At 37.7% G+C, this 13,190-nt stretch overlaps 1 protein-coding gene across 1 annotated transcript; it reads right to left on the bottom strand.

Moving 5' to 3' along the window:
• Nucleotides 1-1,122: 1,122 nt before the first annotated feature.
• styk1a (serine/threonine/tyrosine kinase 1a) lies at nt 1,123-12,090 on the bottom strand. The gene is made up of 10 exons (XM_072674746.1): nt 12,057-12,090; nt 9,289-9,344; nt 7,193-7,438; nt 5,865-6,092; nt 4,555-4,736; nt 4,135-4,215; nt 2,914-3,128; nt 2,773-2,813; nt 2,410-2,506; nt 1,123-1,848 (listed from the first exon to the last, which is right to left on the bottom strand). Exons 2-10 carry the CDS (start codon nt 9,341-9,343, stop codon nt 1,653-1,655), a joined length of 1,341 nt encoding a protein of 446 aa, XP_072530847.1. The 5' UTR covers nt 9,344; nt 12,057-12,090; the 3' UTR covers nt 1,123-1,652.
• Between the last annotated feature and the right edge of the window lie 1,100 nt (nt 12,091-13,190).

The raw sequence follows: 13,190 nt of genomic DNA on the forward strand, positions 1-13,190 counted from the left end.
TTACATCAAGTACAAAATACAGAAAATCAAACCAGCTCAAAACAAAACCAGGAGTATGGCTGGCCTCCTCCATGTTGTCCAACCTCTCAGGGTGTGGTTGCGGTGACATCATTCTAAAAATCTCAGAAGGACAGTGCTGCCAGGTTTGCAGTTTTCCTACCAAAGTAGTGTCAAATGGCAGTTGCTGGTCAAAAACGACAGGTTGCAGCTTTTTGAGTTTTGAGGAGCTTCCATGTCGATCATGTTGCACAGTTAGGTGAATGTAGCGTTTGGTGTGCTTGTCCAGCCAGGGAATCGAAGCCTCATATTCAAAAGGGGAAAGTAGTGTTGCTACCCACTACACTACACCAACTGCCAAGGTCAACAAAGCGTTTAACTGCAGACAAATAATAATAGTACATTGATCCTGACTATAGCTGGAAACCTAGGGACAGACAGGCAGGTACAGTGGACTGCAGCAGGGAAAGTGATTGAGTGAGTGATTTATTTAGATGATTCTATGTGAAGGTGGGTGAACATACATGCCCTCTATGTAAGTTGAGACATGGCAGCTAAAACCATTAACCAAGCCTGTGAAGAAAGCAGAATTACGTTATTTATAAGTAACACGAGCTAAAAAGAAAGGGATATGGACTGCTGCAGTTTTACCACAGTTTTATTATTAATATTTCATATTAGATGTTGAGACAGTTGTGACACAAAAAACTGATAACGACAAAGTTTATTTCCATTCCAAAATATATAAATATGCATATAAATATGAAGCGACAGCATTTTATCAACAGAAGTGACCTTGAGTAATATCACAGTACAGCTAGGGTCCCATTGTAATTACAGTGACCTAGCTACTGATTAGTTAGTTATATACAGTATATTTGATTGCACATTCCCCAATGTGCAGTTCTTAAAGTTCTTAAAGGAATCAAGTGTGGAATTGTGGTTTGTTTTGGATAAAGTTAAAATTTTGCATCTTAGGACATTTTGAAACTTTGGAGGAAGTCCTTCAGATTTATCAGTAAGGTAACAAAGCAACGGACAAAACATTGTTCTATCTAACTGCTAGAAAGAGGATGACCATGGCCCAAATGAATAGGCTACTGGCCACGCTGTTAGTTGTGCCGCTTTCATAAAGCACTAAAAACATATTAAGTGCTGCCAGAGATTCATAAAGCCCAGAAAGATCCAGAGACATTTTCTTCATTCACTAAATCCCACCCATGGGAACAGAAACACCCTGTGCAAGAAGGCCTAAGCAACTGTTATTTTTCTTACAACAGGCTAGAAAATACTTGTTTAGGTTCAAAGCAATTTCTGGCAATTCCAAAAAATAACCACAATAATCACTAAAGGGGGGAAATAATAGCTAAAGTTTAGTAAAATGTCCAACATATTAATAGTCAGCATGAAGGGGAGTAAGTCTTTCCTCGCCAAAACCATGTGGCACAGTCCCCCTGGAAAGATCTTTACACTGGGCCTTCAGTTCTATCTGGTGCTGCTTTATTGATGTCTTCCAGACACAGGAAGTGGGTTCAGGAATATCAGCGTTGTTCACTCTTGAAGACTTACTTGGCATCAGGTAGCAGCAGAAACAGAAGCTGGATCCATGTACAAATAAAGTGCAACAGGAATGCTGAAGGAATCCCAAGACATCACTAGAGGACTGCGTAGTTGAAAGCTTCTCCATAGCCCGCTTCTCGCATGTACCTCTCAATGTCCAGTGGATCTGGCACTCGCAGCACTACTGTGTCATTAGCAGTTCTCTCACCTGACCTGAGCTTTAAAATCACTTCAGCCAGTGGGACTCGATCCTGTGGTCTCCACTGGCAGCAGTCCTTCATGAGGGAGTATCTGAGAAATATAAATATTATATGCATGTATGAGTGACCTCAAAGCAGTAGTTATATTTAAGACATAAATATATGCTGTGTCTTAATTGGACAGTTTACTGGAAGGTTACTACAAAGTATTTGCAGTGTGCTAGAAAGAATTTCTTTAAAGTGGTGATGATAGAGACCAGGGATTGCAGTGTCTACCAAACAAATACTTATTTTATGAACAAAACAAATTATTATTATTTTTATTATTATTATTAGATAAGATAAGATAAGATAAGATAAGATAATCCTTTATTAGTCCCGCAGTGTCACAGCAGAAAGGGATAGCAAGACACTCAGTCACAAATTATTATTATTATTATTATTATTATTAATAATAATAATAATAATACTAATTAATAATAATAATAATTATTATTATTTGTAACTGAGTGTCTTGCTATCCCTTTCTGCTGTGATACAATGATTATTATTATTATTATTATTATTATAAGTGGCAATGCCCTACCTTTCCACTCTGTGTATTTCAAAAGTGTATTTTTAGGCCATACCTTTAGGCCAACAGTTTACGTACAGTGAGTTGGGGCAATTGGGTGGTCTCTGTAAGGTTTTCCCCCTCTGTAGGTGCTGCAGGAGTTCACCGGCCATTATTCTAGAAAAGGGAGGTTCTCCTTGGAAACAGACAAAAAAAGAAGTGAAATAAGTCTACAAGTTCACCTCATAAGTATTTAATATCTTTACCTAATAAAAGACTTTCCCCTTGGAATTTTGCTTTTAGTCTATTACTAGGTCTTCTGTTTCTCTGGTGTATCTCCTTAGACAAATTCAACCTGCTCTTTGACTGAACTAGAGTCAGTGAGGATTCGTAATTGAAGGCTGGTAAGTTGGAAACCTTATTATTTCCAGTGAAAAACGGGATTGTTTAGAACTAACTCACCTAAAGTCACCATTTCATATAGTAAGACACCAAATGACCATCTGAAAGTGAAAGAGAAAGTAAATGGACATGAAACCTACATTTCTGGGCAACCGTATAATGCTAAAAAAAAGAACTGAACAGTAGACGAGCTCTGCTCACATATCACTGCTGTGACTGGCATGTCGACGAGCTAACACCTCTGGAGCCTGCCACTTCCTCATCTCCATTTCCTCCACTTCCCCTGCAGTGCCAGCCTCTGTTCTCCGACGGAAAGCTGGGCCTAAACCCCACAGCTTCACTGACAGATCTTGACCGACCAGGACGCTTCGTGCCCCAATGTTACCATGGATGCAGCTTTTACTGTGCAGATACTCCTACAATTTACAAAGTAAAATTTCAAGGTGAGTGAGGGGCTTGTGATCACAAAGGCAATATTGTAATAGTATGTAATGTAGCTTTGTTGTGTTTACATTTGGCCAACAAATAAATCCTAAATTTAGGCAGAATAAAAGTATCTTAATTGATGTGATGTTGGAACATTGCTGATTATCCTATTAGGCGCTTGACCAGGGACAGACCATCAAAGCAATACCAATATCAATAGCAAATACTGTATGAGGATGGGGCTGTCTTACAGATTAACCTCTTTCCACAGACCCATGACTGACCACCTGCTGCTATTTAATATACTTTTCTTTATTAATATCCTCAGTGTTGTTACACTTACTTGATATGTAATGACCATGTTCTAACAAAGTCCATATTTTATTTTTATTATTTTGCTAGAGTCAAACTGAAAAAAGTAAGAAAACAGGAATAGGAATGTAATTTGCATATCGCTTGCATTTAACTTTTACTCTGATTGAAAGCAAAATCAAGCTCTGTTATGTGTGTGTTTCTCTTGGTGGGATTTAATTTTTATCTGAGCACTTCAACATCTAGTATCAACAGATATTGATCCATTAAGTCTAAGCTTTCATAATTAATAAAGCCACGCAATTTAGGTAAGGCCTGCCAGACCAATTAATGCTGCAGTCAAAAAAATTCTGAAGTTTTTTTGTTGTTGTTGTTGTTTTTTTTTTACATGTTATTAATAACGTGCCACTCTGGTTTGATATTTAGATATATATATTTTTTTTTGGCTTTGTTGACCATTTTACAGGTTGTTTATTATCGACTTATGATATAATGCAGTTTGATTGGCTACTGGTTTAAAATGTGAAAATGAACATAAGAAATGAACATTTTATATAGTTTTGAATACAGAAAGATTTCATATTTCTGTAACATGCACAAAGTAACTTCATTTATTTTAGCTTCATAACAAACATGCTATTAATGCTAGGACTGGTGTATTGGCACATTTGAGGTAGTACTTACCAGAGCAGAAGCGACCTGTCCACCCATTGTGAAAATCCGTTTCTCTGTTAAATCACATGGAGTTGCCACACCTTGGTGATCCTATGAGGTTGTGAGATTGAAAGTAAATCATTTGAAATTAAAAATATATCCCACTGTACATGACACCAAAGCATGTTAAAATGAGCTTACAGCAGGAACTGTGTGTATCTCGCAGACAAATCCATCAGGGATTCTATTGTGGGCTTTTGTATGGGTGTGATTTGTTTTGTCTTTTTATCAGGTACATTTGTCATAAGAATGCTTTTGTTGATGTACAGTTATAGCCTGTAATCTGATGCAAGGCTACAGGATGACTAACGCAGATAAAACAAAACTGAACACAGTGTACCAACATGTCTAGATTTGTTTGAAAAGGTGTCCAGAAAGTGTAAAAGCCACCTGTCTGCATCTCCATAAAAACGCCAGCAGATCCCTGTTCTCCAGCTCCTCTAGCACTGTGATCAGCGGTGAGCTCACAGTCACCACTCCCAAAAGGGCGGGCAGGCATGGGTGGGGCCCAAGCTCAGACAGAAAGCGAGCAAAGCCCAGAAAGGCCTGCCGCTCTCTGGCATTTGCTGTTTCTGCATTGGAAAAATAACACAAGGTGGATATCGTAGGGACACCATATTACTGGACATATTGCTCAAAACACCCCGGTTAGGATACATCTGTATACTGAGGCAATATTATCCATTAAACGTATTTACTTTCTATGTAGTTAATATCTGTAATTACATTCTCTCTAAAATGCTTGCTTAAATGCAGGCTCTGTACAAGGGTGTGGAGTATTATTGTATAAACTGGACCATTAACTTTTTCACAACCATAACTGACCATATCTCTAACACATAACTCTTTCACGGTACGGTTCTAATCTAATCTGTCTACTAATTAGTCTGCCCACAACATACAGCGCATCCCAAAAATGCAGACACTCTCCATTCCACCTTAAATATTGCGTAAGTCACAGAAAAGGAACTGTATTACAGATAGACAGAACTTTACCTCACAAAAACAACAACAGTAATGTGAGATTTTTTGTGGCTGTCTGGACACTGTATCAAGCAGCCAATAAGACAAATCTACATAAACATACCCCACAAAAAATAATCTGAAAACACTTAAAGGCAAGTATTTATGTAGTTTAGGATTGTGGAGGAACATAGAATATGTTTCTGTTGGGGTAATAAAAGCAGTCAAATGAATAACATTTTAATAAAAATTAAAAAATAAATAAATCAAAAAAATCAAATTTTTAATTGTATTATTTTTTTTAGAAATTTGTAGCAGTCCAGTGTTGCCTCAACATTACAAATACTACAATTACAATTTACATATTTCATAAATACATAATCTACTGTCAGTTTGAAATATTCCTTCAATCTAACTCTGTCCGACATAAAATTGTTTTAGGAATGATCTGCTGACAGTATAATTGCAATATTTATTTTTAGCTTTTACTTTTGTTTTTACCATTTTTAAGCTACCTAATGGTTGGTAAAAACATATATAAACTCCTCTTCTAAGTATTGACTGATCGGCTGCAGTTAGATTTTTCAGTGAGCACCTTATCAGCTATGGAAGTCTTTGAATATGACTGTATTTATTTGGGCCCTGAACAGGAAATCTAAAACTAGTTTCTTTGTTAGGCAACAGTTTAACATTTTGTGATTACCTTCTCAACATCTCATAAATACGTATATGCATACCCTTCAGCACTCGTAAGACCACAGCCTTCCGGTCCATAGTGGCTCTGTAGAGTGTGACATCACTATTTGGTTTCACAGCGAAGGAGAAGGGAAGTGGAGTGATTAGCTGAAAGGAGTCCTGCTGCCTCTCCGTTGACAGTGATGGCACCACAGGCTGAGTGCTGGGCTTTCGTGTTTGTGCTGTCATTGGTACATCCTCATACTCCAGGGGGTTTAACTCTGGAGGAGCTGTGAAGGATTGAAGAAAAAAAAATCACTTAATGAAAATGTGATTAACAATGAATAATGACATTTTCTGGTAAAAAAAAAAATATATATATATATATATTGTGTGTGTGTGTTTTTTTTATCTCTTATGTGTTTTAAAAGCTTTAAATTCAAAGTGAAAGTAAGACATTTAATAGTAACTGAGTGTTTTTTATGTTTAGTCACCATGGCAGTTATAGTTAGGATTGAATTCCGGACAGAAGCTATTACAGACTCACACTCTCCACCTTCCTAATCCTATCCTAACTGCAGATCAGGAGAGAAGATTACAGACGTAAGTGCTATCCTAACTAGGCAAAATTCCTAAACACTGTCCTAACTTTAGGATAATCCCTAGAGTGTCAACTTCTGTTTTGACCTTCTCCTTCCCAGAAGCTTCAGACTCACAACTCTCACAACTCCATCTTATTACCTGTGTGGTGTTGATCGAAAATATGACAGCAATGCTGGTAAATAATCAGGAGATAGAGTTGAAGGTGTGTTTCTTAGGGGGATTAGCACGGCCTGCATACTTGCTTGATAAATGAAAGCAAGGAGCAGCCACACCCTGGTAAATAACATAGGCAGGTGCAGGTACCATTTTTTATCTAGATTATCACAGGTTAGTTTTGACATTTTTACAACGATAGCTTTTGAGCTAACACTTTTTTTATGTTATTCTGTTTTTGTTTCATCTGTGCATGTATGGTTGGTTGCTTGGTAACAAACCTAACAACTATAATTACAACAATTACAACAATTATAGACCTAATTAAAGATTTATATCCTTAAAAATGCAATACAACTACATAGACTAGGTCAGTGGAAAAAAAGCTAATTGACAGGTACCCTATTCATGATAGCAACATTTGGCTCTTGGCCTCTTAAAAGGCAATGCAGGACGAAGCTTTGTCCAGCTTTCCTTTATATCTCATTTTGGTTAAAGTCAGCCTATGCACAGCAACAGATAGGGAACAGTAGGGATTGTAAAACAACAAGATTCCAAACACACACACACACACACACACACACACACACACACACACACACACACACACACACAAACACACACACAGACTTACCATCAATGCCCTGCAGGTGCTGTCTGCTGCTGTGGTGCTGCCGTCTGCTGCTGTGGTGCTGTCTGCTGCTGTGGTGCTGTCTGCTGCTGTGATGCTGTCGTGTATGATGATGACTGTGTGTTAGAACTGTGTGGTCCTCTTTTTTAGAGCATAGGCGCAAACAACACAAAGTTAGAAGCGTGCCCAGAGTAATCGCCAGCAGCAGCACAGGAATCACTATGACCTCCTGTTCATATGTCCGTGCCACTAAGAGAGAGAGAGAGAGAGAGAGAGAGAGAGAGAGAGAGAGAGAGAGAGAGCAGGAATGTAGGAATTTAGTTACTACTCAGGTAAATGGGTCAAAACTGACTGGGAAGGTTAGCTCAGTCATATTGAAGGCATCTGTCTGTTGAAATGCAAACAGCTTAATACACGGCCTGTGTTAAATATTCACAGGTATGCAAATTCCCATGACGCCACAGGATCCCTAGATGGTGCAGATTTTTGTTTTAACCCAACTTGCTACACATAGGGAGAGAGCAAATGTGTGGACCTGGGGATTCCTAAGGGTAAAAGGCTAGAATAAAAACACATTTGTTCTCTAAATGGAGTGCTGGTTTTACAAGGTTACAAAGCCAAATTCAAAGCTGTTGTCAGATACTCAGTTTACACACTTATGTACACAGTAATCCGGTTTTGTTCCAATTTCTGTATTACTGGGATAGGTTATTTTGCTGCTTGGTGGTTGATATCCACTGATGTGTGGTTTATACCAATTACCAGTTGATTAAGAAATAAGCATTGTAATAGATGGTCTGTGGTAATGTACTGTTTTTGTAAATGAAAGCAAAAGTGTTAACCCTTACACAGTAATGATCTTTTATATTTCCTTTCCTTTCAATGGTGGACCTTTTTGGGTTTAAGGTAATGACTTTGCAGTAAAAGGTTTGTGAAGTAACTTAAAGTAAATAACTTAAAATCCTTAAAAACTAGATTAACTTCATGAACCTTTCAGTAAATTAGTCTGTAAGACCATAATTGTGTTAACTTTCATGTGTAGAGCATGTGTTAACTACAACGTGGCAGCGCTGGTTTGGTTGGACACAAACCTATTATGGACATGAATGTCATGGCAATATTGGTCTTTCAGCAATTTCTTTGAATAGTTTTGAAACACATATTAAATGATAGAGGTAATAGAACTAAACAAGTAAAAATAAAAATCATTTGTAAAATGTAATAAACAGAAATGCAGTTTTCCTGTGAACCCCTCTTTTACTACTATGTCAAATGCCTAAAACTTAAATCAGCTGGAATAAGTGGTGAAGCCTGCTTTATTTAAACCTGTTTTGTTTGCTTTTAGGTGTTGATGTGGATCACCATGGTGAGATTCAATGAGGTCTCAAGAGGTCCTTGAGAAATAATGTTAAACAGAGATAAACAAAAAAACTTCAGTATACTATAAATACAAACTTTTATGGACACCTGCTCATTCAATGTTTCTTCCAAAATCAAAGCCTCTACTGTTAAATTTTGATTGCTTTTAGCCACGCTAGTATTAAAGAGGTCAGGTACCGATGTTGGATGATCAGCTCTGCCACTTAAACCAATCCACTGCTCCAATACTGTACAGTGTAGTCTTGGGAATTCTTGACAAATAAAGCTGACCATAAACTTATTACATCAAACATGATGCTGAAAAATAACCACTGATCTTTCTATGCATTATTTGTTGTATAATAAAATATGACTGATTTCCTAAAGAGAAAGGATTTTCCACAAACAATTAAGAAATTCAATTAAAAAGACTGAATGTATTCTTAGTGAATTTATACATTTAATTTTGGTTTGTAACACAAATCCACATATATTTCAGGGGCAAAGAGTACACAATTAGGCATTTTCTGCATTTAAGCTCAGTCAGCTATTTACAGTATTATGCAGACAGTTCAGTTAAGTCACTGCAATGAGGCATTTTCATAAATGCATCTTTCAAGTTGCAAGTAAAATGAAAGTGACAGGTGAAAGGTTCTTTGGGTCTTCAGATTTTGCACAGTGTTAAAAACAGAGATGAGAGAACAATAGACAAACTATAGACAAAAGACGATGTGTCTTACCACACAACCTGTCTGAGGAATCGCACAGGCTGGTCACATTAGATGAATTAGACATGCTGTGTGAAAAAAAACAAGTGTCAGGATGACCAGCTGATAATGAGATCATGCCACAAATGTCTAAGCAACCTTTGCCAAATACTGCATTATAATTAGAGACAGGCCTTGTCCAGACATTGTTTTTTGTATGTGTTGTAATGACACCTCACAGACAGGGCAAGCACAGGGAGTATGGTAGGCATTTGGGAGCCCTCTCTGAAAAGGCCAGGTGTAAAAGCTTGGAGAGTTTGCACATAGCAGGCATTGATCTAACACTACTGCGGCTTAGGCCTGCCACTCTGGCTTTTACAAATGCCCTCAGAGATGCAACTGTCCTACAGTGTGTAATTGAATTTGCTGAGCTAAACATGAATTTCATTTTGACTGAGCTTTTTCAAGAGTTGTTTAACCCCTTAACACTCCAAGGCTTATTACACACTGAGGACTTGGTCGACCCACTGGCGGGCCATGGGTGTTTTAAAGGGTTAAATGGCTGCACTTGATGTTTTTGTTGTTTGGGCCCTGTACTCCAACGATGCTGTAATGAAATGAATTAGAAATGAAACTCTGACCACTGAGATCGGAATACTGATGCAGTAACAGTAAATGCAGTGAATTATAACTAGTGCAACAATACAATCAACACCAGTTCAGGCAATATAGCAGTAACTTGTGGAAATGTATCATTAAAATAGGGCTTTTGATTGTTGGAAAGTATCAAAAGCTGAAATTTAGAATTTCTACTTGATGTAATCATGCCCATGTCAATTATGTGTTCATTAAAACCTTAAAAACCATCCAACTGCAAGTGTAATCTGCGACACGGAAGCAACATGGAGGAGCAACTGGAGCAGCTAATGTAATTATTCATTAATCGTAATCGAGGTAAAGTGTTCAATTAATTGTGTTACTGATTTGAGGACATATCTCCCAGCAACACATTAAATCATGAACAAATATCATGTATTAAATCAATTTTGAAAAACAACCGCAAAAATTGATATGGAAAGGTTTTTTGCATGGCAGTGATATATTTCTTAGTTTCACTGAAGACTAGATGTACATACGAGCGCAGGAGTAGTGCAAAATGTACCTTATTGTTTCCCTATCAAAACAACTACTCTGGCAAAGAAAACTGAATTTGTGAAACATTAACAGGTTATCAAGTTGCCATGTTTCTTCTCACACACTTTAAAAATGCATGGCAATATCGAATCCTGAGAGCTAAAAAACTTCATGTTAATGCCAATGTTTAGCCACTGCATTTGCTGCTGTTGTTCAAGGATCTCTACCAGCAACACGCCTTTGCTACACTACATAATGTATCAACAGAGAAAGCGACATAATAGATCAAATTACACACAAAACTAGGTCGCCGCTATTTGTTCAAACATTGCTAAATTGAGTGCAATATCTAATCAAATCTACTGTTAATGTCCCTAATTGTTGTATGTGCACCTTTTTGTTGTGCAATATCCTCTTTCAGTCTGTTAGGGTAAGTGATTTTCGTCCACTCTTCCTGACAGAATTACTCCAGGTTGTTCAGTTTGGTTGGATGATGCTTGTTGGCCACAGGTTTTAAACAGTGCCACAGATTCTGACCACATAAGAAGTGGTCACCTTTTCGTTGTTGAACCACTCCTGGGTTGTTTGGGCTTGTGCTTGGGATCATTGATGAAATGGGACGTTTTGTTTTCATCAGACTGAAGCCTTATCCCTGGATTTGACCTTCCATTTTAACACGATATTTCCAACAGGATACAGGAAACAGAATGAAGAGGGTAATAAGCACTACAGCGCTATTTTGAGATACTTAGCCAGTACGTTTGAAAAGGGACTGGTTAGATTTGCCTACCAAATGAGAAAGCTGTGAGTTAGTGGTTGGATGTCACATGCTTGCAAAACAATAGAATGTTTTTTTGCTCAGATGTTTAAGTCGATATTTTAAAAGGTGACAACAAACTGCATTACATGGCAAATCACTGTGTTTTCAAGCTGTGATCTGCCTTGAGATGCTTGAGACCTTTATATACATTTATACCTTTATATTCATAATACTGAACTCATCGATACTATAGATTAACTAAATATAGAGACACGTGTAGCATCAACCTTTTTTTTTTTTACTTAGCGTACCAAGAGTCATTCCAAGCTTGTTTCACTGCCACACCTTCCCATGCTTGCACAGTCACTGTGAGATGTACATTATTAAAATTCTCTTTCACACTTCTCCCTCAACCTGTTCGTCTGCATTGTTCCTTCAAGCACATATGACTTTCTGACATTTTTGGCATGCGTACAGTCAGAAACTGCTGTACTGTATGTGACAAACTGAAACTCACAAAAACAGACATGGGCTAGCCACTATAGTTCATACATGCATTTACAAGGGGGCTTTAAAAATTAAAAGAATTAAGCTGATTAATTAAATCTGTACAGTATAGTCTGGTTCTTGACTTAAATATTTTTTTATTCCATACTGCCTTATTCTTCAGACTTCAACTTTTGTAAATCCTTTGATTATATGTCATTACATTGGTAACACAACCTTAAAATGTGATGGAAATTGACCACACAGTCGCAGTATTCTTTTATGTTGAGGTAACAAGGTCCTATGACATATGACATGTGTGGCACAGTTAAATGAATCTGATATTGATATGATTTTGTTTTTTTTTTAATGTGTAGTATGTGTATAAATGTCAGATTAGCGGTTTCAGAAGTCAACTCACCTGTCCGACTCTGTAGCAAAGAAGCACACTGAAGCCTTGTCTTCTTATCTTGACATACTGTGAACCTTAGGTCCATTCATGGCAGTGAAATCCTGTGCAAAAGCCATGCTGCGCAGGTATCCTAATACCTGTTTTCTCAAAGTCACTATCCCGAGTTCTGCGAGCCTTCCTTGTTGTCTCAGAGTGTTCTCTTTCAATGTAAGCCCTGCCCTTGCCTTTGTTTCCTTCTCGCCGCACCTGCCCCTCTCTTATCTGATTGGATCAAATATGCAGGACATCATTTGTAATTTCACATGTTCATTTTGTGTATCTCATAATTCTGCGAATGAGTTAATGCTCGCATGGATGAGTCACCATCAGGCTATTAAGATGGTGTAAGGCTATGCATGGCACAGCTCAAATTCATTTATTTATAGCTTTCACCTGTCAACACTGATCTGACCAGGATCTGCCGAGATGAAACCAAACAATTTGCATCCGACCTCCCCTCTGATGTTGCTAAAAACATTAGATATACATGAGAGTGAAATAAGCCCCTCATTTTCAGTTGATGTCATGCTGGGTTGTTTGGGTAGCATGTGAGCTACACAAATCTAATTCTTCACTGATTGTGAGAAGGAAAAGTATTCACAATTAATCTTTTAAACTAGCGACCACATGTTTACTGCCTCTCTAAAACCCTTCAAATGGACAAGATCTGCAGTACAATATAGCCTAAGCCCACACACCTAAACCCCTAGGCACAATGGGAAAGTTTCAGTCAGGAATGGTAATGAAAACATGGGTGTGTGCTCATGCAGGCCTGTGTGTCTACTGAATAAATAAAAAAATTGTATTGTTGACTTGTTCCACAAACTCTTCCTCTAGCCTGGATGCAAGTTGGATAGATTTCCTAATTCCTTCCTGTCATAGTCAATGTTTGGTTATGAATGTGACTCATCTATATATATATTTATTACAACCTGGTGTTCTTTCCATAGTTTCACAATGAATTTCTAGCATACTTTTCTCATACGTTTTTTAGCTGGTATTATAATGCGGATGTGTTTTTTAAACTGTGCACACACAGACGAAGAAGCCCATCCTGTGTTTACACAGGAGTTAAAATGTTTGGATATTTGAACATATTTGCCG

The sequence above is a fragment of the Salminus brasiliensis genome, chromosome 3 (genome assembly GCF_030463535.1).
Source record: "Salminus brasiliensis chromosome 3, fSalBra1.hap2, whole genome shotgun sequence".
Taxonomy (NCBI): domain Eukaryota; kingdom Metazoa; phylum Chordata; class Actinopteri; order Characiformes; family Bryconidae; genus Salminus; species Salminus brasiliensis.

Excerpts from the sequence above, each read along its gene's own strand:
- styk1a (XM_072674746.1), bottom strand. The coding sequence starts at position 9,343 with ATGTCTAATTCATCTAATGTGACCAGCCTGTGCGATTCCTCAGACAGG. Across the intron at positions 4,216-4,554 it reads TTTTATGGAGATGCAGACAG|GATCACCAAGGTGTGGCAAC; the intron begins GTGGCTTTTACA and ends ACAACCTCATAG. Across the intron at positions 1,849-2,409 it reads CCCAATTGCCCCAACTCACT|ATACTCCCTCATGAAGGACT; the intron begins GTACGTAAACTG and ends TATATTTCTCAG.